The sequence below is a fragment of the Balaenoptera physalus genome (assembly GCF_965194825.1).
Source record: "Balaenoptera physalus genome assembly, chromosome: 12".
Lineage (NCBI taxonomy): Eukaryota > Metazoa > Chordata > Mammalia > Artiodactyla > Balaenopteridae > Balaenoptera > Balaenoptera physalus.
This window is the reverse complement of record NC_138897.1, coordinates 16,917,087-16,944,941: the sequence shown is the minus strand read 5'-3', so window position 1 is coordinate 16,944,941 and position 27,855 is coordinate 16,917,087. Positions and strand designations below refer to the sequence as shown.

Genomic DNA, 27,855 nt, shown 5'->3' with positions numbered 1-27,855 from the left:
CAGGCTGCCAGAGGGCACATCAAGCCATCTGGCTCTCTCACCTCCTGCCCTGAGGTGTGTCCTCACGCGGGCTGTCAGTTCTGGGGCTCAGCAAGTGTCAGGCTGGGCAACGAGCTAGGCTTCTCTGCCAGTGCGCCCTCACAGGTGGCTCCTGGGGATGCCTTTTGCCGTCCACCAACTTGGCCTGGGGCAGGCGGCGGGTGGGATGTGGTTAAGGGGAAAGGAAGCGACTTCTCAGAAAGAGTAGTGCGTACCCCGCAAGCTGACCCCTTGCCTCCTTCCAGCCGCAGGGCTCACCCCACACAGAGCAGGGTAGGAGATGCCAGGACCTGATGGGAGGTCTCCTTCGACTGCCCGGACACCGGGCATCGTTCACTGACAGCTTTGTCCCCTGGCTGCAATTCCAGAATAATGGGAAAAGTGCCACACAACAATCTATTACTCAGCCAAGAAAAGAGAGAGAAGAGGCTCTCTGTGTACTGGTACTAAATGATCTCAAAGCTATGTTATAAAATGAAAGAGCAAGGCTCAAAACCCTAAATATTATGGCCCCAATTTGTATTTTAAAGGTGGTTATAATATACACATGTCTGTGTTCATAGTCTATACGAGAAACATAACAATGGTTGCTTTGGGGTTGGGCTCTGGGTCTTACTTTCCACTGGGGGGCTCCATGGATGGTTCAGAGCAAGCGCCCAGGAGAGTTAACTGCCCCCCCTAGGCTGAGAAGGGAGAGAGAAGGCCCAATTTAATGTGCCTTTACATCCATTTAGCAAAAGTAAGAAATGAACAAAACAGTGCGGTGATGGACATCACCAATGAGTGTTGCATACCAGAGAGAAAGGGGGCGTAGATGCCAGCAAAGGGAAAAGCACATGTTACTTCTACAAAAATAAATCTGCTAGTCATGCATCACCAGCTTCTAAAGAGGATGAGAGGCAGCTTCCAATAAAAGATACCAGTGATTACATATCCTTAAAAAACAGAGGAAAAGGAACAAGAGCCAATGGAAAAGTGGAGAGGTGGCGAAACGACTGTATCTAGAACTTTAGGCACAGGTCTTTTTTTTAATTGAGGTAACCCTGGTTTATAACATTATGTAAGTCTCATGTGTACAACATTATGTTTCTACTTCTGTACACACTACAGGGCGCTCACCACTAAAAACTGAGTTTCCATCCATCACCGTACAGTTGATCCCTTTACCCATTTGCCCTTCCCCACCCTGCTCCATCCAATCTGGCAATCACTACTCTGTTCTCTGTATCTGCATGTTTGTTTTTGTTTGGTTTGGGCTGTTCATTTGTTTGGGATCTTGTTTTTTCTATTCCACATATGATTGAAGTAATATGGTATGTCTTTCTCCATCTGACTTATTTAACTTAGCATAATGCCCTCAAGGTCCATCCATATTGTTGCAAGTGACAAGGTTTCATCTTTTTTATGGCTGAGTAGTATTCCACTGTGCACATATATACCACATCTTTTTTATCCATTCATCGGCTGATGGATGCTTAGGTTGGCCCCATATCTTGGCTATCGTAAATAAGGCTGCCTGTATCTTTTCAAATTAGCATTTTCACATCCTTTGGGTAAATACCCAGAAGTGGGATCGCTGGATCATATGGTAGTTCTAGTCTTAATTTTTTGAGGAATCTCCATACTGCTCTCTGCAGTGGCTGCACCAACTTATAATCCTACCAAGAGTGTATGAAGATTCCCTTTTCTCCACACCCTCTCCAGCACTTGTTATTTCTTGTCTTTTTGATCATAGCCATTCTAACAGGTGTGAGGTGATGTCTCATTGTGACTTTGATTTGCATTTCCCTAATAATTAGTGACATTAAGCATTTTTTCATGTGCCTGTTGGCCATGAGTACGTCTTCTTTGGAAAAATGTCTATTTAGCCTCTCTGCCCATTTTTTAATCGGGTTGTTTGTTTTGCTGTCGTTGAGCGGGGCACAGGGTTTTCTCTCATACTCATGTACAAATTACTTGGCTGTACGACATCTCATTTAAACATCACAGCCACTGAGGGGTGGGGTGCTGTTACCAGCCCCACTTTGTAGATGTGGACACCTGGGTCAGAAAGCTGCCTTTCTCATGTCACACAACCAGTCAGTGGCATAGGGGGCACAGGCTCAATTTTTTTCATATTCTGAGTTTCTTTCTTCCACACACATTCCCAGAAGTCTCATACCCTGAGACAGTACCGTACGAGTACTATCAAAACTGCCATTTACTGATGCCACAGGGCACCCCATGCATACATTGTAACCACACCCCCGAACATGCACTAAGTCTATCCTCTCACCAACTGCTGTGTGCTCCTTTTTATTATTTCAGTTTTGAACCATGTGAATATAATACCAACTCCAAATAGTGTAAGAGATCTTACTACTGTCTGATCCTTTTCCATTCTGTTTCTGGCTCAGACTGTGATCAACTGGTCCATATTGAAGTGCTAATGCATTAATGGGCCACACGCTCAGAAGAGGTGTGAGAACTTCATCAGGGGCCTTTGGAGATGAAGCCTTAGCTGAGAGGTTTCTACCACTCTCAAACCCCAAGGCACCATTTTCCTTCCCATGGCAACCACCATGAGCAATTTTCTCAGACGTCCTTCCAGACACAGTTTACTCCCCTCCCTGTGTTTATTGAAATGGAAACAGGTTATACACACTGCTGGGTATCCTGCTTTTTTTTAACCTCATAAAACTTTAAAAGTGTTCTAAGAGTTTTTAAGGAATAGATCTTTGAAATTATTTTATCGGTTTGTTTAAAAATCCACACCTTTCACGATTTTAATGGCTCCAGAATATTTCACTCTGTAAATATACCCTATGTTAATTTGACCAGTGCCTTTCTAATAGATATTTGGTGTGTTCTTATACCTTGCTATACAAGCAACATTGCAATTTTGTACATTGTAGGATAAATTCCTGAAAGTAGAATTGTGTGTCAAAAGCTACAGGCATTTGTAATTTGATAGCTATTTCCAAACTGCCTTGCGGTTTGTAGTGACCCACACTCTCACCTGCAGTAGATGGTGCTTGTTCCTCATGCCCTTGCCGACACTAGGTGAAGCTAGCCAATTTGTACAAAGAGGCAAGCGTGGGATGCTTAGGCCCTGTGTGGTGTCTGTAGGGGCTCTTGGCGCTTGGGGAGAAGCTTAAAGGTGCTGGTGCTGGGGCTTGCCCACGAGAGGTCAGGCTTCACAGGGGACATGAGAAGCTCTGAGACCAGCTCCCCTCACCTCTCAGTCCTGCCAAAGACAGAGCCAACAGAAATGCCCCATAATCCACAATATCACTGAGGCTAGTGCCAAGATCTCTCTGCATCTCATCGAGGAATGGTAAAACCCAAGTCTGTGACTGAATCCCACATGCTCAAAGGCAACTGCCCAGGTTTGCTCGTCTTCCTGCACAGGTGGTCTCTTGATAGTCGACAGCACATGTGGGGACAGTGGTATAATTAGTTCCCACTCTCCTGGCAAGAAACTGGTTTCTCCAGCAAGGTTGTGAAGTTAAGAGGGGAAAGCGTCATCTTTGCCTACCCCTTCCCCCGCACTATGCCCTGCAAAGGTGGTTTGATTAGTTGGAGCCTCCAGTGATGGCCTTTGACCACGGTCCTCTGGGCTTCTGGTCAGAAGACAGACACCTCTTTAGCTTTCTGAGGACAAGACTGGCCGCTACCCTTGTTCGGCGTCAGGCAATTTTCTAGCCAAAGTTTACTACACTTCTTTGGGGCTTAGATACTAGTGTGAAGTGTCAGAGGCTAAAACTGCATCCCTACCCTTCATGGTCTCCCTTATCCGTGTTATGCTGTTGGCAGGGATATGGCCTATCTTCCCAGCAGGGAATGACTGAAGTGTCTGTCAGGAGCTAAGGGATCCTGGTGCATCTTGATCTTCCCTGGGATAAAGCCTCCCTGCCCAACTTGGCTGGAAACGTACAGTCACCCCAAGTGACCGACAGTCGTGAGGAGAAGGGTTGAAAGGGAAGCTATGAAGCAGAGGATGGGAAACTGTACCTGCCACGAGGTAACTGAATCAGAAAACCCCAATGTCAAAGCTTCAAGGAGGTTTTGTCAACCAGCCTCTTAGTTTTCCCAGCGAGAAAACTGAAGCCAAGCAGGTAGGAGAACTCGTCAGAAAGCCACGTCCCCACCAGCCAGAGCCAGTCTTCACTGAGTTTGGGATGCCTCATCGGAAGGCGGTAGGAATTTCACGGAGATTGACCTTTCTCCCTTGTGATGAATGGCTGAAACATTCTCCCTCACTTAAAGTTTGCTATGACGCCAACCCAACCGATGACTATGAGCACAGAAGGTTTATGGAAGGTCTGGAAGCTTTTCTCATTTCGCAACCAAACCAAAGTCGGCTGCACTCAGTTCAGCCTCCCTCGGAAACACGTGCCTTGGCAGATGGGCCCCCAGTGGGAGTTTGGGGAATGCCTTCCAAGGTGATAATCATTAACAGCAAAGTACACTTTAAGGCAGATTAATTAGGAAGAATACTCTTCAGGTTGATCCCCCCCCCAAAATTTAAAGGGTATTGATAGTCTAAGAAAGTAGAGAAATGATTCTTTGGTCCCAACTCTACTGGTCTTTTCTACATTTCTCCTCTTCTCCTTTCCAGCCACTTTGGCCAATAACTCCTGGTGCCTCTAGACAGCTAACCAGCCTGGTCTGCCCCTTCCACAAGTTACTCCAGCAGCTGCGGGTGATGGTTTTATCTCCACATGCCATCTCTTACCAGCCAGCTGGGTCTCAAACTCCTCTTCATTTAAAGAAAAGATTTTGGTTTCTATTTCCATTATTGGTAATATGACCTTTGGACTTTCCCATGTCTATACTGTGCATGTCAGGCTCGAATTCCAACTACTGGCTAATAGCCAGCAAAAGGGAGCATCTTTCCAGACCCAACGAGCATGATTTTCACATTCTAGTAGCATTCAGGATGCAACTATATTCAAAAATATATTTTGTATATTTTTAAATATATGAAAGCAAAGTCCTCTACGCAGGCACAGCCTATAATCAATATCAGATATTAAGTGGTTAACATATTGATGATATTGGGTATTAATGTAGTTTGAATACTATTTTATTATTTTAGGAAAGGTTATAATTTGTCTTCCAATCAAGCTCTTTAAATGGCTTTCTGCAGCCTGCCAAACTATTTCCTGAATTTCCACCAGTAGAAATTCAGTCCTTTGTGTTTACCCTTCTAGAGGCTCCTCTTTCAAAATGTATATCCCTCAGGAAGGAGTAGCATTTTGTCCCTACACCCTAAAACTCAACTGATCTCCAGCCAACTGCTTATCTCCCACTGAAGATCAGCTTTTCTCCAGTGTTCCAGTTGCTGTCTGTTTACTAGTATTACTGTTTTGAGGATGGGAACTATGCCTATGTCATTCATGAATATCTCCAGGGCTTGGAATGGGTATGCAATAACTATTTATTGAATGAATAACACATCAGCCTGCTATGTCAGACCCTTTGCCCTAAACTAGCAGTTCTTAAGTATTATAACCCCTTTTTAAAAAAAATCCACAGAACTTTTAAGATCTAGTGATTAAGAAACTGCATAATGACCAGAAGTTATTCAGACCTGAATGATTCTGAATTCAGCAGAACACTGAAATAAATGTTCATCAATCACAACAGCACCCACACGTATTCAAAGGCTTGGTGTCCATGTGGATTTTCAGGCCTTTGCAGCCTCTCTGAAGCACCCCTTCCTTATAGCTGTAGCCTACAGGAGGGGATGGAAAACTCACAATTTTGCCAAGAGATGGTCCTGTTCCGAAAGATTAATGAGAAGTAAGAATGATGCTGAAAAGGGGGGTGGGGATAATAAGGTAGTCAATATCTGGAAATTAATTCCCCCAGAACACAGTGGTTATTATTCTAGTGGTGGGTCAATATTAAAGTCTGATGCTGATACACGGAAATAATCACCATGTTTGTGCGCCCCTATTCCTGGGAGTGGAGGGAGGCCCAGAGCACAGATGGGAGTATGGGCTGCAGACCCATGTCTTACAGAGTCTGGAGCTCCCATGACTCGTGTTCAGATCTGTGAATCTTTCTCACTTCTTTTCACTTTGGTCCCCATCCCCATCCCCACAATGAGAGGCAGCTCAGAAAGGAAGTGGTGCCAGCTGGTGTGGCCCTTTGGAAGCAGAGATCACAAGAGGCACCCATAAGCTTCTATCCAACTTTAGCTCTAGCTCTGTCGTCCCCACCGTGATCATCCCTGACATGGACTTCACCAAAGCCTCTTAACTTCCTCTCTTGCCCTTCTCCATCCCCCTGTTCTCACTGCTGAATACATGATCCTGTCTAGATACAAGTGACACCCTTCAATAGCTTCCCAGCGCTCTTGGGATAAAGATGAAACCCCAACCTGTGCCCCCGGGTCCTGCTGGATGGCACCCCGCCTACCTCGAGGTCTCACCGGGCGCCTTCTCCCACTCTATCTGCTCCAGCCACTGGGGCTCGCCTTCCGCTGTTTTACACCTTCACACGTGCTGTTCCCTCTACCTGGTATCTTTCCATCCCCACCCTTTTGCCTAGAAAATTCCTATCCCTCCTTCAGAGCTCAGGCCCAACATGGCTTCCTGGAGGAAACTTTTCATGACTCCCCTGCTAGATCGGGCCCCCTTCTTATACCCGCGTAACACCCCAGACACCTACGCTGCAGGCACTCTGAGCTGAGTGACTCCCTTCCAGGATAAGCCAAAGCTCCCCTAACTCCAACCCTGACTGGCCCTCGGACTGCCGAGGATCAAAGCCCTCCGCTTCCAAGGTCACTTCCGTTGGTGCTTGCAGCTTCACCGAGACCGCTCATGGCAAGCCGGCAGGCCTGCGTCTGTACAGGAATCCTAATCCTTTGATGTTGCACTGCACCTGTCCTCAGCTTTTGGACGAGAGACTATGTCCTCCTCACCTGTTGCCTGTTTCAGCAGCCTTGGAGCTCTGCTTCTCATCACACCTCCAAGCAAGGTAAAACCCCAAATGCAAAAGTCCATCCGCCCACCTCCCAACCACTAGCCCACTTCCCAAAGGAACCACCATCAATGATATTCTGTGTATCCTTCAAGGAAGAAAAAGTATGCTATTACCACCAAATAAATACATATACAGATGCACACAAGTATTTCTATACTTTTACTTATACCAAATGTATTCTGATATATTTTGGACTGGGGAGGCATGGGATATATCATCCTCCTTACCCCAATTCCTGGCCTTTTTCTTTTTCTGCACAATTTTACATTGTATGGCTGTGTTATTACATTATTACTTTGTATGCTGTATTATTTATGTAACCAGTCTACCATACAGTAGTCTGCTTTTCAGTTTTCTGATCTTACAGACAATGTTGCAATGAATATGTCTACATACATGTCTTACTTTCCTTTTGTGAATATATCTATAAATTCCCAGTAATAGAATTACTGCACCAAGAGGGATGTACTTCCAATTTTAATAGACACTATCAAATTATCCTTTAAAAAGTAAACCATTAACACTTCCAGCAACAGCGTTTGAGAATGGCAGCTTGTCCACAGCGTGACGAATACTGGAAATCGACCAGCTTTTTAATTTTAACCTATGAGCTCACTGAGAATTGATCCTCATGGACCTTTCTATAACGATGAATGAAGTTAACCCTGTTTTCATGTGTTTATTTTGCTGTAAATTCCGTGTTCATATCCTCTCTTTTCCTCATTTTCATCTTGAATTATTCAATCTTGATTTATAAGAATGTTTCCTAAACTGAAAAGGTGAGGCTGTGGTATATAGATTGTTATTTTTCCCTAGATTTTTATTTCCTTTTGACTTTATTATTTTAATCATCTAATGTTAGAAAGTCTTGATGTGAGGCTCTGTGTGCTGCTTAAGAATGCCTTCCCTGGCCCAAAATTATATACATTTTTTATCAGTTTTAAAGAGCTGGACAACTGCTACTGTCTGTCCTAAAGATTCATCTGGTGCCTACTGGTCCCCAGGCCCCTGGAGACACCACAGTTCAACAAAACACAGACAGTTGATCTTCCTTTTGACAGTCCTTGCTGAGATCTTCCCCTACACCCACATTCAGCCAAAACAGCCAATATACTTGAGGTTAATTCAATTGATGTTTTTTCCTGGTTGCAAACTCTTTTCTGGGTTATTGATTACTTCCAAATGCCCTTTGCACAGCCTGGATTGAAGAAAACATCCCATAAACTCCGGTCTAATTAAAGCCCTGCTCTTAAAACACAAGAATCTGTATGAACGCTTTTCCTAAAGCTCTTGGAGAAGATGACTTCCCCGGTTGTCTTTAGTCTTCTACGTGCAGCACCATCAGCTAAACCATTCCTAAGAGTAGTTGGGATTTTGCTGATGGCCTGCAGGGGAGCTTTATGTGTCGGGGGGGAAAGGCGTAAATGGGGGTGAGCTTCACAGGTGACTGGTAGAGGAGATCACAGCAGCACAAACCTGGGAAAAAAATCAATATTTCTAAAGCTCTGGCTTCATGGGACTTTGCCCCATGATTTTTAGCTCATCATGTTTTAGAGTTTATAAACCCTTTCATGGAAATCAGCCCATTGCTGTTTTACACAGCAATACCGAGGAGAGTCATAATATTGTTCCTAATATTTTTATGTAGGAAAATAGAGGCTCTGGGAGAAGAAGCTAACACAGCTGGGAAGGGCTAAGCTGGGTTGCAAATCTCTTTATTAGGACTCTGAGTCTACTGGTCCTTCCCCGGTTCTCCCTGTCCTACCTAGTTACATCAACTTCCACGTAACAGAAGAGCTAAGCTTAAATGCAATGCTTATTGAAATAATCATGTGCTCTAAGGAATGAAGTAGCTCTAAGGAATGAAGTAACTCTAAGGAAGCTGACTTTCAACCTCCAAAAAGAACTGAGCCAGGTCAGTGTAGCAGCAGCACAGGATCCTGCAGCCTCCTGGAATACATTCGGAAAGAGTTGTCACATGAAATATAGCATCCTTAGTTAAATTCACATTACAGATAAACAATGAATAATTTTTAGTATAAGCAAGCCCCAAATATTGCATGGGACATAATTACCCTAAAAAACTATATTTGCTTATTTGAAGTTAAAATTTAACTGGATGTCCTGTGTTTTTAGTTGCTAAATCTGACCATTCTAATTGAGGAGAGACAGTTTGTCGATACGTATAACAAGATTTGTGATATTCTTGGTCTGAGGAGGTATTAGCTGAGTCGTAGCAGTGACTTCCTAATATAGAATCGAGAAAGGTCACCTTGTACCACTTAAGATCTCATAGACAAGGAATACTTTTGCCCATTTTGCTTGGAACCAAGCTAAAAAGTTAATAACGCAATGCATCAAAGCCTTTTAAAAATTACAAAAGATGTGTGCAACTATTTATCTTTAAAGGTGGTCTTTGCATCATTCTGAAAAAAATAATAATTCTGAAAAAAAAGGAAGCACCCAACTTACTTCAAAATAGGGTTTTAGTGAATAATAAATTCAGTCAATGGAACACAATGAAAGAAAATGGAATCCAAAATTATTTTTAAGAGTGTTGATACAAGATATTCCTTGACACGGAAGTATGTTGAGGATAGAATATTGAATGAAAAATACAGGTTGCTATATTATCATGTTTTTGCAAAACAACTGCATTTTGTCTGTTAAAGCACACCTTCCCCCCTCATGTTTTAGCATCTCTGAAATTAGGATGCCTTTAGGACGTAATGGCATTATCAGCGCTATTGGCCAGGCCACAGACATGTTGCAGTTGTCATCTACGTGCACGTGAGAACTCTGTGATTGCTGGTCATGGTGTCAGCTCACTGAGCTCTCTGCATTGTTGGTACAACATATTTTGAGTCTGCCATTTAAAATATCTTCCAAGATTACACTATGATTCAGCATTGAAATGAAAAGTTATTTTCTGTGCAGAAGCATGAAAACAAAGCAGAAGGGACTAAATTTGATTTTAGCAATACAAATTTTCTTTTTGTCTTGGAGAAACAATAACCGTTATATATTGTTTTGCAAAGCAGCAAACAAGCAAGTGCTTTACAAAACCCAAGAAAGGAACAGACTCACAAGTAGATGAAGGGGTGCTGTATTTTGTTACTGAGAAATGGGCAAAAGGATTGCCAATTACAATCGGCCAAGGAAAGCAACTGAGGACAATTAATTTGTTCCTGGGCCAGTTAACCAGGGAGAGGGAAGCCTGGGGCAGAGCTAGGTTGAGGAGCCCAGCCAGCCTCTGGGGACTCTGGCTGCCTTGTCTGTCCTGTTGACTTCTAATCCAGTCCAGGCAGCTAAAGCAAAAGGCAGGGAGAGATTGAGGAGGTCCCACATGGTGCCTGGGACTCCTCTGCTGTCCCTCTCGAGGGCCAAAGCAGCTGAGTGACAGCAGAAGGAATGGTTGTGAGCGAGAAGGTACAAACAGACAGGTATGTTGCCACCACTTAATTTGCATTTTATCTGTTATCTGGAGCTTACCCTGGTCACTTGGGAGCCTCAGGCAGAGGGAAATCCTCGGGGCTCAGGCAAATACCCAGATTTGCCTTCTGAACTGGCCCCAAACCTCTGATCTAAACACCCCAGCAAGGCGAGGAAGGGGCTTTATAGCAACTGGAGTCTATGGTCCCAGCTGCAGGGGGAGAAGGAGTCATGAAGGAACAGGCCTGTGGTCTCCCAGGATGATAAACCCATCTCATGCCCCCCAACAGCCAGCTGAGTGTCTTTTCTCTCAATACGTTCTCTATTATACCTGCCCAACAATAGTAATAATAGTATTTGAGTGCGTACTATGTGTCAACCACCATGCTAAGTATTTCATATACATCGTCTCATTTAATCCTCACCATAGTTTGGGAAGGTAGGTTTTATTATCTGAACTTTACAGATGAGGAAATTTAGGTTCAAGTTCACCCAACAAGTGCAGAAACAGGAGTCAAACTTCAGATTCTCTGGCTACAAATCCCCTGCTCTTAGGCACCACTCACAGTACATTTCTCTGGACAAAGACCCCTGACTGCTAGCTGTCCGCTCCTGTCTAATTCCACTGCTGTTGTTTTACTCCTGCTGCTTGGAACTGCTTCCTCCCTCCGCTTCCCACCTGCATACCCAGCAGCTACCAAAGAGCCATCCCACATTCCTGTTCTGTGCCCACACTGGCTGCTCAGCCCTGGGTAACTCCCAGGATCCCCTGTGCTCACAGAGAGGACACTCAAGTAGTCCTGTGTGCCACCCATAATCCCCTGTGCCCACAACTAGCAGATACTGTCTTCTAAACACCACCTTGGGTCCACTGGTTCCCCATGGTTGGATGAATTAAGTAAGCCCTTTGCCTCAGCATGCCCACTGGGGAACGCTGGGACCTGTGCCCGTGTTCATAGGGCCTGGCCCAAGCCCAGATCCAGCGCTATGAAGCTCCCCCTCCCACAGAAGGCTGGCAGGGGCCAGGTCTGAGAGGCCTGCTCTGACCCCTGAGCCCCACCTCTACTGCTGAGGGGATCGTGTGCACATGATCTCAATAGAGGTAGTAAGCAATTCTAAAGCCATGTCTCTTCAATTCAGTTGTGAGCTCCTCGAGGCCTTGCTCCTCTTCTGATACGAGCAGTCATCAGTGGTCTCTCTCTCTGTGCTCAAGAGTCCACCGCCAGGCCCAGGATGGGGGCTCAGCAGAAACACTCCTGGACTGGATTTGTGTCTTAACCACACTAATCCCCCTGCCTGACATCTGGACTTTAGGAGGTGATAAGGGAAAGCTGTGTGGGGCAACAGCACAAGAGGCATGAAGGAAACAGCATGATACGCCCTCAGGGGTCCAGGTGTGACAATAAGACCACTGATCAAAGAACTAGTTTGGCATCTGGCTCAGTGGATTCTGGAGCTGGTGGCTCTAGAACAGAGAACAAACTAAGTGCCGATTCCATTCTCTGCCTGACTCGAAAACAAAAGTGAAACAGAAAGCAGCTGCAGCCAGGACAGAAAGCAAATTAATTAACTTGATTTTTAAAAAATTCTTTCCATTGAACATTGTTTTAATTCAGAGTCATTCTTGAGTTGATTCTACCAATACCTAAGTGTGCCAGCAAGTGAGGGTTGAAGAGGAAACAAGGGTAGAGAAAGTTTTGTTGGGAGGTGCCAGTGGACAGAACTCAGGGGAGGCCCAGGGTTGGAGGTCAATGTTTGTGAATGTGCGAGGGGTAAAGGCCACGGGGGCAGGGAGCAAGGAGAGAAGGGAAGATAGTGACCTGAATGAAATGATGGGGCAGAGTGTTTCCCTGCAGAACTCTCCATCCAAGTGGCGTCTGTGAGAAACACACTCAGGGATGAGCACAGAAGTCCCAGAGCATAAGAGGAACACATACCCAGGATTTGCACCCTAACTTCTCAGCCTAAGACTGAACCTAGAGGGAAACGGGGGGAAACAGAGGAACATTATTACAGTGCCTCTGTAAGTGGCTCTGAATTTCCTGACAAGTTTCTATTTCAAGGATTCCACCCAAGAATATATGTTACAAACTATTTCACATAGCTGACCTTGGCCTTCGAGAAAATTATAGCAGAGACCACCAACCCGGGGTGCATCTGAGATTGTCCAGAGTATGTAGTTAAGATCCTGGCCACCAATTAGCATGTGTGGGAAAGTTTTCCACACCACCAAGCAATTCTCGGACACCAGCTGGGTGTCCTACAGGTCAATTTTAACACTATCTACTTGGAGACAGCATCAGATCCCACAGGTTAAGGGCTCAGTCCCACGACCCTCCCCCTCACTTCAGACCCCAGTTGCAAGTCCAGGTTGTCATCTGTGCTTCTGAGCCATCAGAAGTTCCCATGACCCATTCCTTGGGTTGCATTAATTTGCTAGCTTGGCTCATGGAACTCAGAGAAACATTTTACCTACTAGGTAACCTGTTTATTATAAAAAGATATATAGCTCAGGAACAGCCAGATGGAAGAGATGTACAGGGCAAGGTATGGGGAAAGGGCACAGAGCTTCCACGCCCTCTCATAGCCAGCCATTCTTCCCAAATCTCCAACATGTTCACCAATCCGGAAGCACTTTGAACCCCATCCTTTTGGATTTTTATGGAAGCTTCATTACATAGGCATGACTTGTTGAATCATTGGCCATTGGTGAGTGATTCGACCTCTTACCCTTCTCCCCTCTCCGGAGGTCCAGGGGTGGGACTAAAAATGCCAACTCTCTAATCACGTGGCTGCGTCCTCTGGCAACCAGCCCCCATCTTTTAGCTACCTAGGTTCCAAAAGTCACTTCATTAACATAACAAAAGACACCTTTAGAGCTCTTACCACTTAGGAAGTTTAGAGTTTAAGGAGCTCTGTGCCAGACTTGGTGATGAAGACCAAATACATATTTATTATTAATCATAATATCACAACAGTCCTTCTGTTCCTTTACCCCTTAGAATCTAGATGACTTTGGGATTATACTTAGGAGCTTCACGGTGCTCCTGGGGAGGTGGGGTGGGGGGAAGAGACAGTTCTGTGATGCCAGCCCATGCCTGGGTAGAGAGCTACCTAAGATAGACCATGAACAAATGAATGAATGCATCAACTAAATCCTGTTTTCATGTGGCATTTCATGAAATGACTTTTTTCCACATGAAGTCTCTGATGATGGGAGAAGATGGTGCCATCAGAACTCCTTGAAAGTCACCAAGGGCGAGAGGGAGAGCTGGGATTGGCCCCTCTATCCTGAGGATCTGTCGTCTGTGACTCAACATTGGACTCGGGTGTTGGGTCCCCTTTCAGGAAGGACTCCCTAGTCACAAGGCACTGCTAGCTTCTCCTTCTCAGGAAAGAGGCCCAGAGCTTTGCGGCTGCCGAGATGCATTCTCAGGGACCCTGTGCGAGGCCCCGGCAAAGGCCGGCTCTATCCCTCCACATTCTCATGCTCACCGGAGTAGAAATGCTCAAGGTGACAGGTTAGTGGGTTGTAAAACACAATGGCGCATCTGGACAAAGATCATGGACCAGGGCAGAATCAGTGTAACGCTCAAGAGTTTGTCCCCACTGCCCAGAGTTTTGAGCTACTCTTGGAAAAACAAAAAGTCACGGGTGTTGGAACCCAGCCTCCTTAGGTAGGGCAGCTGCAGAGAGAAGTAGACTTGCCCCAGAAAAGGGAGCTTCAAGTCCCAGCCTTGACCTGTACTAGCTGTGTCTCTGATTATTCTTGTTTCAATTTTAAAATCAGAAATAGCTCAAAGAGGTTATGAAGGTTTAATAATAACACTTGAGTGTTTCCTCTGTGCCGGGCACTCTTGTAAAGCACTTTATGTATATTAATTCACTGAATCCTAACAATGACCTTATGAAACAGGTACTACTATTAACACAAATTTATAAAGGAGAAAACTGACGCACAGAGAGGTTAAGTACCTCCCTGAAGATCACACAGCTGGTAAGTGGGAGGGCCAGGGTCTGAACCCAGGCAGTTTAGCTCCAGGGTTAGTAACTACACTATGTAAGAATACGGTCAAATATAAAGGGGGGCAGATAGGAAAAAGTATTCAAATGACTATATTTCACTGATTTTGAAACACACAAATTTCCCCCACGTTTTAACATCTTGAAAATCTGAATGTGTCATATTTGAAAAATTCTTAGATTCAATTAATTAGGGAATGAACTTGAGGTGGAACTGATTCCTGAATAATTCTTCCAATTCCAATTTATCTCTTCTTTACTGTAACAAATGTTATTAAAATGAAGCATTTATCTTCCACCTACTGTGAATAGTGGGTGGTCAAGCCCATACCGGAACTCTAAATACCATCTGAGGCCACACAACGTCATTTGGTAACTCTCCCCTCAGCCCCACCGCACTGGTTACGCTGGCCTTCTTCCCGTTTTGAGACATACTTGAGCGTGTAGGTCCCTCTGCCTGGAAATTCTCTTCCTCATGTTTCACTCTTTAACTTCCTTCTGTTCTCTTCTCAAACAGGGGGGGCCCTGCCTATCGCTATTTTAACTTGAGTCCTTCCCCAAAACTCACTATCCACTTCTGACTTCCTTTATTCTGTTTATTGCTCACCTCCTTCTGGATGTAAATTCCATGAGGGAAGGAATTTCAGTCTGGTTTTCTTGGTTGGTTGGCTGGGTTTTGCTGCTGCATACCCAGGATCTAGAATAGTGCCAAGGACACTGTGGCTTTCAACAAATATTTCTTGAGTGAATGAATGAATGAATGAATGAGGGCTCATTGGAGATTCTTGTTGGATATTGAAGGAAGGGTTACTCAAGAGTATTTGCTTATCCTCAGAGGGGGCAGGCCATGTGGAGAGGGGGGAGGCCATGTGGAGGGAGGGGAAGCCAGGCAGAAGGTTTAAAGGACCTGCATTCTAGACCTTCTCTCATTGCAAGTCCTAGAGGAGTGGCCAATCTTTGGAAAAACTAGGATGGAAACATAACATTTTTGACAGACTGCTAGAGAGCATCTAGATTAATTTTGTCATTTACAAACCAAATGCAAGGCATTAATCTTGCCTGGATCATAGTTTTTAAAAAGAAAGAAAGAAAAGAAAAACAGCTCTAAAAGAGATTTTGGGGATAATTGGGAAATTTGAAAATGAGCTAAATATTAGATACTATTAGGGAATTACTGTTAATTTCGCTCTGATAATGGTACTCGGGTTAAGCAGAATACTCCTATTCCTTGGGGACAAGTGTTGAAGTGTTTAGGCGGGAAGTATCATAATGTCTGCAGCTGGTCTGCAACTGCCTCCCGGGAGTGGGTACCACTCACTCAACTGATGACCCTTCCCCTTTGCCCCCTGCAGTCAGGCCCCTCCCCCCAATGCCTAACGGTGTTCTGAGCCCATTTCCACCCATAAGAGCAGGACCTTTAATGGGAGAAGGTGGCCTGTGTGTGACTACAGTGGTGAAACCAGGACTCGCTGTCAACACTCTGTGTTTTCACTTGGGTCCTGGATTGGGATGTTGGTTCGAAAGTGGTTTTGATTCTCTTGATGGCCAACCTGAAGCTGTGGCCACTCAGCATCCTGCCGGTCCTCCCGTGCTTGGCCCTTTCCCTCATGGTAAATTCAACTCCTTTGCTCTCTTTTTCTTTACTACCCCAATAAATAACCAATTAGTCAATACAGCTCAAGACCTTGGTAATTTCTCTATATCCATCTTTGTTTTTCTCTATTCATTAATAAAAAAGAATTCATCTCCTATTTCACCTAAGGTTTCAGAGCAAATGACAAGCTAGTATCTTCAGCTTTGCTACACAGAGAGGAAACTAAAGGCTCAGAAATATAAAGTGTCTTCTTCAAAGGCAAAAATTTGAGTGGCAAAAGAATCTCGAATGAGACTCTTTTGAGATTGGATTCCCAGTTCTCAAACTTCGGCCTCCCTCCTGGCAAAAGTTTGGCATTCTTCACTGGAACTGATTCCTTTTTTTTTTCCATTTCAAAAAGCCTGCCACTCAAGGCAGGAAGAGAAAACCACCGTCAGTCACCCACGGGAGGCGGAGCCTGCTTCCAGCTGCAACCAGTGGAAAGTTACCCGATTTTGTTTTTCTCTGTTTGCAAAGCCCCGTTTTGCAGCCTGTATCTGAGTACAAACATTAGGGATTTCAGACATTCTAAGCTGAACTTCAACCTTGCAGGATTCAAATCTATCTTATCTTAAAAGAATGCATCCCCTATAATTTAAAAAAAAAAAAAAAAAAGTCATTTTAAAGCAGCCGAGGCAGGTGTTCTGTGATTTGCTGGAAGAAGTTTGTTAAGGAGTATAAATAGGGCAAGATTTACCCTCTCTCTGAAATTCAAAATCCTTGCGAGTACCATGGCTGGGAATTGAAAGGAAATCATCTGAAAGTTGAACATTTGTCTTCACCATGGTTTTCCAAATGAAAGGGAAACTGTCTCGGCAAAAACGCATCAACTTTCAGAGACCGAGCACAGCTGGTGAAAGCGACCCGGATGTCCATGCGGTGAGGCCTGGGGGTGGGGGGAACCTGTCCTGCTGTTTGAAAGAATATATTGGGGACTTGCGGCTCTAGGTCACTGAAAAGGTGAAAAACCAACAGTAGCTCTGAAAAGAAATACGGTTGCTGCAACCAGGAGAAGCAGGTTTAAAAGTACAAAGCAAGTTATCACAGGCAGGACCAGTGAGGCGTCAGGGTGACACCAGAGCCATTGAACAAAGCTGGAGCCGGGTGACGTCCACAGGACCGACGCCAATGTTTTTTTCCCACTTCAGGATGAACATTTGGGCTTTTACCATATGAACGTGCCAGCCTTCACAAGGCCATGGCCAATCCCTCAGCCCTCCCGGAGCACCCAGGTCTCTTCTAGGGACAAGTTCTCAGTTTGATCTCAGGTGGTTGGAGGGAAGGGACCAGAAGCAGGACCAAAGATGGGGGCAAACTTGGGACTCACTTCTTGAGATCAGTTCTTAGGAAAGGAAGAAAAGCCAGAGCATGTTTTGCTTTCCCTTCCAATTCTGTGTAGGGCAAAATGGCAACATACCCACTAGTTAAGGCTGCCTCTTCTCCTCAGAGGGTCATGAGCTTCGACCAGGATAAATGCGACCTGAAGTGAGGACTGGTTCTTACTAGAGAGGATAACAAATAGCTTCTTTTCAAAGCGTAAGAAGGCAAAACAGCAGAGTGGCCTGAGGAGGAAAAGAAATGATCAGAAACATTAACAATAATAGCAGCTGACAGACTACATTTAGGGCGAGGGGCAGCCTCCGATGGTGGTGGTTGTTATTGCCTTTGTATGTCTCTCTCTTTTTATCTGTCTTCTTTTTTTTTTAACCAGAATGTAAACTCCGTTTGTCTCACTCACCATTGAGATACCAGAACTGAGCAGATAAGGAGGAGCTTCATACATCATTGTCGGTGTGAACAAGTAAGTAGATTGTAACTACGTCAGAAACGATTGGTTCAAGAGGAGGGTGAGATTGGCTTCCAAATATTGGTCAAGAGCTTGAAGTAGGATGAGCAAGGATATACTTAATAGGTTCCTGTGATCAGGTGACTTTTCTGGATCTAGACATCTGAGGAGGTGACAGTGTAATAAACTGCAGCCTTCCTGTGAGGAAAGGGTTAAACAGGTTTAAACCTGGGTTTCTGAGGGGGACACTGTGTTCAGCAGGGGCAAGGCCTCCATTTCTGCCGCAGGAGGGGGACGCAGGCCTTTCAGTCCTGCTTAGCGAGCTTGACCAAAGGTGACGATGACTAAGGGCTAAGGTCGTGCCCTCCCTCCCTCCAAATCGATACTTCAATGTGACTTATCAGAAAGAGAAAGAACTGTTTACTTTAAAACCCTGGATCCCATAAAGGGAGCGGGGAAAGGCCTAAACCCCACAGAAGCTCAGGGCTGGCGCCCATGGCCACCCCCATACGGCCAGAAGAGGGGAGAACAGAAGGCACCATCCCACTGGCAGAGAAGGGGCCCTGGGCCCAGAGAAGACACGAGGTGACTGGAAGGTAGGTGCCTCCCCACACACATTCCAGCATCTTCCAACTCCCGGTGTGATTTAGACTGTGCCTCTGGGGGGGCCACTGACTTTGAGAAGTGAGGGTGAGCTGCCACCCAGGTGTTTAAAAAGACCCTACAGCACCTAAGCAATGTGACATGTTACACACACCGCATTTGAATCTGTCTGCCATGATTATTCTGTTTCTTCAGAGAGTCTAAGAAAACTGGAGACTTTCCTAAAGATGCTTCTCCCCCCAGTGGAGGGAAAGGATAAGGCTAAGGAGGGGGAGGGGTCTAGGGCCTGGAGGTGCCATGGACTTTTATTTCTGGCTTGGAGTGACTGTATATGAAGCCATTTCCTGTTTTATGATGGTCTGATTTAACAATAACACCAAGGCCTTCAAACGAGATTCCACCTGTAGGATACCTGGAATTAGGAGGTTTATTTGACCAGAAGTCCTTCCCTTCCCCCTGTTTCAGGGCAAGCACAACCGCAGGGCTCCCTACATTTTGTTCTTCAACTTCTAAAACTCCAACATTGGAGCTCTTCCTCTGTCCAACTGGTATTGTTCCCTGGACAGCACTGGAAATAGCTGGACACCTGCATAGAAATGAAACTGGTTCCTAGGAATCCCCGGGCCTCAGCAGTTCTCTCTGAAAAGAGTCTATGGAGACCTCAGCTTGGCTGAGAATTTGCCCAATGATCCCCTCTCACCTCTGGTTGGTGATAATGGGCATAATGGACACACGCATAAACTTTCCCGATTTCCCCTCTAGATGGGTTTCAATGAGAAAAGAAATGCTTCCTTGCTCCCTATGGAAAAGAACATTCTATTTTAAAATTTCCATGTGCTTTCAAAATGACAAGACTCAGGCATATGCTACTGACTTCTTTTGTCTTCTAGACTATAATAGTCTAAAAGAATCAAATTGACGTCCTTAACACATCTATTTGAAATGACAGGAAATGTGGATTTGGAATTAAGAAGAAGCATCTCCATTTATCATTTGCTTTTTAAGAATCTTTCTTAGGTGCTGAAGGGTTAGCTTTGCAGCAAAGTGACACGTCACGGTCCTCAAGGCACTCTTTTCTCAGCCCTCTGGAGTTGGCCCTAGAATGTTCCCAGACCCTGGGAAATAAAATGTGAAAGCAAAGACAGGCTGCTCGTGCCCATATCTGACCTGAGAAAGCATAGGGAGTTTTGTGATATTCCTGGTACTTGTGAATCTCAGACATTTTACAGGGAGGTGTGATACACACAGAATACTTACAGGTTGGTGAATTCGCTAGAGGATTCGGCTTTGTAAAGGCTTTCTTCTCAGTGAACTCCCCCTTCCTGCCCCCTGCCCATTTAGGAAAAGAAACGCCCAACTTTAAAAAGAGTAAAACCAGCCTTGCCTGTTTTTCATACCCACGAACTCAATGGGAAAACTGCAATCTGAATTGACCACAGCAGCTAGAAATGTCTAGAGATTCTGTCCAGGTTGGGAAGGTGAGGGAAAGGAGCCTGGGACACTACACAGAAGTTTCATTTTAATAAACAGCCATTTAGGAATGCCTGGTACTCAACCTCTCTCAGGAAGTAAGGCTCAAAGAGAGATGGTGGGAGATTTGTGTAGCTGAGATCAGAGGAGAGAAATTAAACAGGATCCCCCAAGGCCTTTTCCAGCTCTGGAAAACTGCTGGCATTTGGACACATCACCCTGAATCAATTTCCACCTCTTTGCCTTTAAGGATTAATTTTTTCACAGGAAATAGCAGGTGTAATTATTTCCCAACCAGCTTATAAACTTTCTGGGTTTTTTTTATTAGCTGGAGCTATTTAAGTTCAGTTGTTAAATCTGAGAATATGAAAGATTGTTTTAAACCTGCAGAATGAGAAGTGAGTATTTAAATTTTTAAAACTATATCCAAGTAGATCCTGGCATTAACCACTTCCAATTTTTTTTTTATTAGTGACATATTATTGGATGGCATTTGAAAAAAATGAAAACATTCTACTTGCCCATTTAAACTGCTTTTCAGGTTGACAGAATTCAACCGCTCCTGCAGAAACCATCAAAGAAGTAATAAAAGATGATGGCTATTATAGTTTTAAATTGTTCACAAGTCCAAGAACACAATAGGCACTCAATAAATGTGTTTGATTGATGCCATAATACCATAAAATAATTGTACTGCCTAATAAAGCATTTTGCTAATAATTTGCTAGGAAATTAGCCTGTGGCCCATCTCTCAGCCCAGCGCTGACTTTTCAAGCTTGTTGACAAGCAGAGTAGGAATAGGGTAAATTCTAACCTCCCAGTTTCAGAAGAATGTTTTGCAAGAAGGAATTTTTATTAGGAAATCCACACCAAAAAAAACTTCTTAAAAATGTTTACATTCTAATTATTTTTCTCATTACAAAACTATTACATTAATTATGGAATGAATAAATACAGAGAAGCAAAAGGAGAAAACAAAAAACAAAACCATAATTCCATGGTTAATAGTTGGTGTTTTTGCCCTGGGCATGTATGCCTTTCTTCACAGAAAGGGGCTCATACTGTGGATATAGTTTTGTAAACTACTTCTTCATTCAATAACGTCTCTTGAATCTCTTTGCAAGTCAATAACCATTTTTCTACAACATCACCTTCAATGACCAGGGTTGACTATAAATATATCACACTTCTCCTATAATTGGACATTTAAGTGGTTTGCAATTTTTACTGTTATAAACAGTGCCTCTCTGGACAACCTTATAGGTAAACCTTTCTACAAATGGGTAGAAAAGAAAACCTTTCCTACAAATTCAAGGACTTTTTCCTTGCCATGAATTTCCTGGACCAAAGAAATAGAGGTTTATTTGGAGGAGGATTTTGGTAAGATTTACCATTAACTACCTCCTCTCTTTTCTCTTTTCTTCTTTCCCCTGTTTACTCTTCCTTCCCTTTTCTGTCTTTTGCAGGTTAACGAAAGCTTCAGGCTTTCAAGGCATACAAGGCCCACGCGGAGAAGTGCAGGAGGGCTCAGACACTGCTATGAGGTTCTGAAGTGAAATGACCTCAGGAGCTTGACCGATAGAGAGCTCTCCAAGCATGTCCTACCAGGACCTTTGTCACTAGTGAATTGATCACCTCCCGATGATTTTTTCCAACTGAGCTAAGAGATTTCTGGAGCCTCTCGCCATGGTCAGAACATCCCTGGAGTGACCAAGAAGGGTGGCTTTCTGTTCTAGTCCCTCGGGCAAAGACAAAGCAGATGAGCCCGGCTAAGTTGTTAGGAGGCGCTGTAGGGAAGGGAAGAACCAGGGATGGTTAATCACACGAGTGTGTCCCCTGCGGCTGCACCCAGCGTGCCAGGGGCTTGCGGTAGCAAAGGGGGCCAGCTGGAACTCTGGAGTTGGTATTCGGTGTGAGTCTTGGCAAATGCCCAGGGGAAAACTCCCCCTGAAGACAGCAGGTCTAAGAGTGAGCCAGGTGGCACTTTCCTGCCACCTAGCACCCTGAAAAGGCGAGCCAGGGTCACAGACAGGAACCCAAGGAGGTCAGTCACTTCGTAGGAAGACGAGCAATCAACACAGTGTAAAAGGAAAGAAAAAAAAAAAGGCTGATGTTGTACACCTAAAATGAATATGCCAGACATCTCGATAAAATTGGAAAGAAAGAAAGAGGCGGGGGGTCAGCACTCCGATCCCGCGGAAGCTCAGTGGCTTCCGTGGTGTGCCCTCAACCGCACGGTCCAGGTGGAAGAGGGTTGTTTCACGGTCTGCATGTGAATAAGGGACATTTTTACTGAAAAAAAGGCAGAAGGATTCATTTTCAAGTTAAGAATGGTCCCATTTTATGGCTGAAGCAACGCTCTGGTTAACAACTCAGTTATCTTGGGGAAAGAGTAAACTGGCCTCCACCCCTCTCCATTTCCAGCATTTTGGGGAAAAGAAAGGCTTAGATAAAATGCTTTATTTCCTCTCCTGCTCCACGGTGGGCAGGAGCTCATACATCAGTCAGAAACCCTTTTTTTTTTTTTTTTTTAAACAGGAAATCAAGTAAACCAGAAGGGATTTATTCACAGGAGGCTCCCTTTTGCTAGAAAAGGAGTATTGTTAACAGAATAAATGGAATAGTTCCCCTCTCTCTATTTTCCTCCTGTCCTTCCCTCCTCTCATCTACCACCCGCTACTGTAGTGGGAAACCACTGCGGTGAGTAAGATGTGACATCTGAGCCCTGTTGGATGCCTCTGTATCCAACAGCTGTTACTGAGAGTGGATTACAGCTCGTCTAAATGGTAGGTTCCCACGCAAAAATAATTGTTCTTAGACTGCAGAATTGACCACAGTTACTGATGATGGGCTGGGATAGTTGGTGAGGAGAGAGTCAGCAAGGATCAATGAATCCAGTACAGTTTATAATGTGGTCTTCCACTAAGTATTTGTTTCCTAAGTATTGATTCCCTCTGGGGATTCTTTCTCGCTTAGCCCTTTTAGAAAATGGACACAAACAGATTTCACCTTCATTTCCAGAGGAAGTCTTCCTTCCTGTTGTTGGGGGGACGTTGTGGGTGGTAGCAGACCCCAGGGCAGTGGGTCCCTCTATTAGCCTGGCTGTTCCAGAACACAATAAGTCCGACATCTTTGTTTCTTTCCATTGCTCAAGATGCTCCCGACCCGTTACCCCTCTTTTTCTTTGCTCAGGTCTCTCTGTGGAGCTGGCGAGGCTCTCTTGACGATGTTCAGTGGCTGTGGTGGAACGTGCAGGTGAAATTAACCCTTTCACGGCTACCGATTTTCCTTAGCAGAGCTGTGGAGTGTGACAATGGTGTTTGTGTCCAAACCATCAAACGCCATTATCACACTAAATAGCTACTGTTAGGCCATCCTTCCGCTCACTAAGTGCCTCGACATCTGTTTGGTAGGGGCAAGAAGGTTCCTCTCATAGCGGTGGTCCCAGCCCTGTGTAATTACTGAGGAAATTCTGGTCCTTTTGTGCTCATAACCAATAACGTCACCTGAATGTTGCCTCTCACATGCTGTTGTTAAATAATTTAGCTGATGATGAATTTTCTTGTCTTCCTGAGTCAATAAAAAGATGGCAGCGTCCCCCAGAGAACCCAGCACAAGGCTAGGCATGTGGCCGTTGTTCAGCCCATGCTTCTTGAATTGAAATGAATAGTTAGGAAAATGGTAGATGTGGAAAACTAAGACCGGTTGAAATCTAGGTTTCGTAAAACCCGTGCTTACAGGTAAAAAATTAAGTTATGTGGGTCTTCTACTTGTCATCATAAAAAAGACAACTTTCTAATAAACTTATACGTGGCCTGACTGACCTTTCAGAAATTCTAGAACATGTTTGATTTCTACTGATCTTAATCAATTACCAGGCTGATTACTGAATTTGTATACAAGGTCCTTCTTCCTTATGTTTCGATGAATTTCCATCAGGAAATTATACATGAACTGTGTGTGGGCTGTCATAGCAAATCCAAACATTTCAAACCCAATGTAGCTTCTGGGACACTTGGACCAGCCGGGTGGTCTGGTTTGAAACACATTCTTTCTCTGAGAGGTGTTTAAAGTAAGAAGTAGGTTCTGTTTATGCTGGGCTAAAACTTCTCTCCTGTGACTTGGCTAAATGAACTAGTACATGTTTAATCAAAATGAAACGATTGGAGGGACCATCAGAGGCCAGTTCATTCAACCCTTCATTTATCAAATAAGTATGTGTCGAGTGACTACCACGTGCCAGGTGCTGCCCTAGGCACTGGGGATACTTTTAAGTTAAACGTGTCTGATATCATTTCCAGAAATGGGCGTTCACTGGCTCACATTCTGTCTGGGACCATTCTGATTGTTCCAGTTACATTTATTAGGGAATCAAATGAACAAAACTTTGCAAAATAATTCCAAGTCCCTTGCTGGAAAAGACCACGTGGGTGCAGTCCACGTGCCTATGATACACGGTAAAGGTCCTGAGAAGCTTCCATCTGGAGAAGAGGAGGTCCATTCCTGCCTGGCCTGCGCCTCCTTCCCCTCCCATTTCCTCCCTCCTGGCATCATCCACGCTCAAGAGGAGACCCAGACCCCCCGGAAATAATTAATCCACTGACATTCCTTTCTTGTGTTTTTCTGGAGTGCATGCTAATGGAAGGAGAGTGGATAGAGGGTTCTACTGTTACACAAATCACCCCCATGCACACTGTTTCACTTGACCCAGAAAACGTAGGGCAGAGATGCCCGGACCGGGGCTCCTTCCATAGACAGCAAACTGAGAATGGTCTGGTCAGGCCAACCACAACTGAACGTGGGTCTCCTAAATCTAAGGTTCTCTCCTTTACCTGGATCCTTCCCTGGCCTGGTTATTCCACAGACCCTCATGCTTCACGACTGAGGCTGTGTAGAAACTGGGTTAATCATACCAGTATTGGATCAGTATCCTCAGGCCCCCATCTGCTTTGTCAAGGGATTCTGAGGGAAGCGTGTAGAATAGGAGGGGGATGAGTCATGGGATAATCTTCCCCTGAGAGTACTCTTGATGCAGGGAAAGCCAAATACTGTGAAACCCTGTAACCGTGAAGTGAAAGAGAAGGGAAGGGAAGGAACATCTAAGCAGTAGTTTGGAATCAGGAAGGGAGTGGCCAAACTATCCAGACACGGACCAGCCAACTTAGTGACCCAGCCAACTGCTGCAGCATCGGCTGACCCAGAGCCTCAGGCTCTGAATCATTCCCAGGCTCAGCGACAACTCAAGGATGGCCTCACGCATTCCTCCTCCTCCCTCCCACTCACCCTGAGATTTTGCTCAGATGGAATTAAACAGGGAGCCGGAAAAAAAGGACATTCTGTATCTTTTCTACTAGGTTGACTCACGTAACAGCTTATTACGAGTCCTGCCTGGGTCCGTGCTGCATTCAGGGTTAGGGACCCGTTCTTTCTGCAGATCTGCATGTAAGGAACACACATTGTGAAGCCGTGTCTACCACTCCCACCGCTCCAATCTCTGATCACGGCATCCTTCGCCAGCCCAGCTTGCATCTCTCCAACTCCCCCTGATATTATTACTGCTGGTTGTCTGCAATAAGCATTCCTGGGGACACTTACTGACTCCGAATGTTGTTTGCAAGATGAAAGCGTTCACTAGGAAGTGGTGTTAAAATCACATGCAAGCTGGGAGGCAACAGAGAACCTAGGCAGCCACGTTAAGATGTTTTCTTCTGCTCGAGACAGGCCTTACTTCGTGACCCATGCCAGTGAGGACCTGTGAATCCTTTCACCTTAGAACAGTGTGTACCTTGAATGTGACAGTTGTCACTCAGGGCCTGTCCAGTGTTCCCTCCAGCCCCAAAGGAGGTTCTGTGAAACAGCATAGCAGTTTCATATGTACCTGGCTAGTCTACACATTTTTCCTGGACGCTTCTTAAATCTGTGTTTTCTTCTTTGTATACTTCCTTGAATCAGAAGACAATAGATTGTTAGAACAGGAAACCAGTTTCCTCTTTGTTCCGATGAGGGAAACTGAAGCCCAGAAAGGTTAAGGAACATGCCCAAGGCCGTCCCACCAGTCTGCACCCAAGGTGGACCCAGGCCTCGCCACTTCATCCCGGTGGTGGTCTGTTGAGTGTCCCCCGCAAAGAGTGGGCACAAAAGGAAGTCAAACAGTGCTTGCTGACTGAGTGACTAGAGGCCACGTAAAGTCCCCTGCCCTTTTGTTCATCTGAGAAGTGTCTCCTTCAGGTTTCAAGGGGACACTCCCTAGTTTGGTATTCTAGACTTTGGTGGATGGGTCCGCGATTATATCCTCTCCTTTCCCTGCGTCATCCACCATCCACTGGACAGATATGGGTTGTGTGATGACTTTGTGTCTGGTAGTGCCCTGGGCTCTGGGGACACAAAGGAGGAGACCAGGTCCCATCCCCAAGTTGCTCTCGGTACAGGAGTTGGATAGTCACCTAAACAAAGACATTGAGGCCTCGGGGTAGTTAGATGGCATCACAGAGCCATAGTCAGGGTGCCCACAGACTTTAATTATGCCCTTTATTTCTTTTCAGATGAAGAAACACTGACTCTTTGAGTAATCTTTTTTTTATTACTGTTGGGAAAATAATCGCTCTTGTTTATTTTGATGATTCAGTTGCCAACAGGTTGTAGATTAAGGGCACTTTGTTGAATTTGGGGGCAATGCTGTAATGGGAAGATCTCGCAGCTTTTACTTTGCCACGTGCCGGCATCACGAGCAGCATGGGGTCTGTGGAGGGGCCTCAGGAGGAGTTAGGGGCTGGATTAGGATGCTTTTCAGGTATGTGTGTGAAGAATTGTTCTTTCTCACAGGCGCTGGGGAAGCTGTGAGCTGGTTCTTTCACAACGCAGGATGGGTTCACGTCACAGCACCCTGTCATTAGGCTGTTTCCTCCCTTCCGGCCTCTTTCCCTATCATGAAAAGCCAACCCCAGAGCCACCAGTTGGATGCCTTACTGTCCCTCTGTTTCCCCTCCCTTGGGACAGGCTCAAGGAAGCTGTTGGGTGCAAAACCATGGCAGGAGCCCCCAGGGCCTGTAGGGAGGTGGAAGGAACCCCCAGGGCCTGTGGGGAGGTAGAAGGAGCCCCCAGGGCCTGTGAGGAGGTAGAAGGAGCCCCCAGGGCCTGTGGGGAGGTAGAAGGAGTCCCCAGGGCCTGTGGGGACATCTACTTTCTTTAATATTCAAGTTTCCTTCCAAGCTTTCCGAAGGAAAAGGAAGAGTTTCAAGCCACATACAAGTTCACCAAAATGTAGTCGGCTAATGAAGATTCATTCCAAAGGGTCTGGTCATAAGATAACCTGATTTAGAAAGCAGGCCACCATATGCGTTCCGCAAAAAAGGTTTACGTGGTGCAAATTTATCACGTACTTAGAATATTTAAACACCGTGCGTAGGATACGCCAAGATGAGGAAGACATTCATTCAACTGACATTCAACCATGTGTTCCTACTATGTGTCAGGTGTTAAGGTAGTCACTGAGAATTCAAAAATAAGATATTCTCCCCAGAATACAGTGTATAGAATATGCAGTCTAGTGAGGATGCAGGCAAATGAGTAAGAGCAGAGCTGAGCTGCAGATTCTTTGAAGTAGATACCGGATAACACCGGGGCGGGAAGGAAGAAACGCCATCTGTGGTGTGAGAGAAAGGCGTGAATAAGAATAAGAGACAGCGCTCTGGGGCTTCAGGCAGCCACCCAATTAAAGAGAAATTCAGTCGTGACCTTGGCAAGTGAAGAGTAGATGTTATCACCTCGATAGAGGTTGAGTTACCATCAAGTTTCCAAAGCATTCCCCAGCAATTCCCTCCGGAGAGCAATGGAACTCCGAACCCGGAATGTATCTGGTGGGGAGTTCCCCTCTCAAAAATACAGCCGATTGTCT

General features: G+C 45.1%; 1 protein-coding gene and 1 long non-coding RNA gene across 3 annotated transcripts in view; one reads left to right on the top strand and one right to left on the bottom strand.

The window, feature by feature from the left end:
- The window catches only part of ALPK2 (alpha kinase 2), a 138,655-nt gene that overhangs the window by 12,634 nt on the left and 98,166 nt on the right, over window positions 1-27,855 (bottom strand). Inside the window, exon 10 of one of the 2 annotated variants that reach the window (XM_082417900.1) lies at window positions 18,985-27,603. The exons of the other annotated variant lie outside the window; for it this stretch is intronic. Within the exon in view, the coding sequence (XP_082274026.1) occupies window positions 27,423-27,603 (181 nt within the window). The 3' untranslated portion in view covers window positions 18,985-27,422. Of the gene's footprint in view, window positions 1-18,984; window positions 27,604-27,855 lie in introns of those variants that run through there. 2 annotated transcript variants of the gene reach the window in all.
- On the top strand, window positions 48-22,507 carry LOC309639993. Its single transcript, XR_014251970.1, has 2 exons — window positions 48-18,484; window positions 21,428-22,507. It is a non-coding gene; the product is annotated as an uncharacterized lncRNA (long non-coding RNA).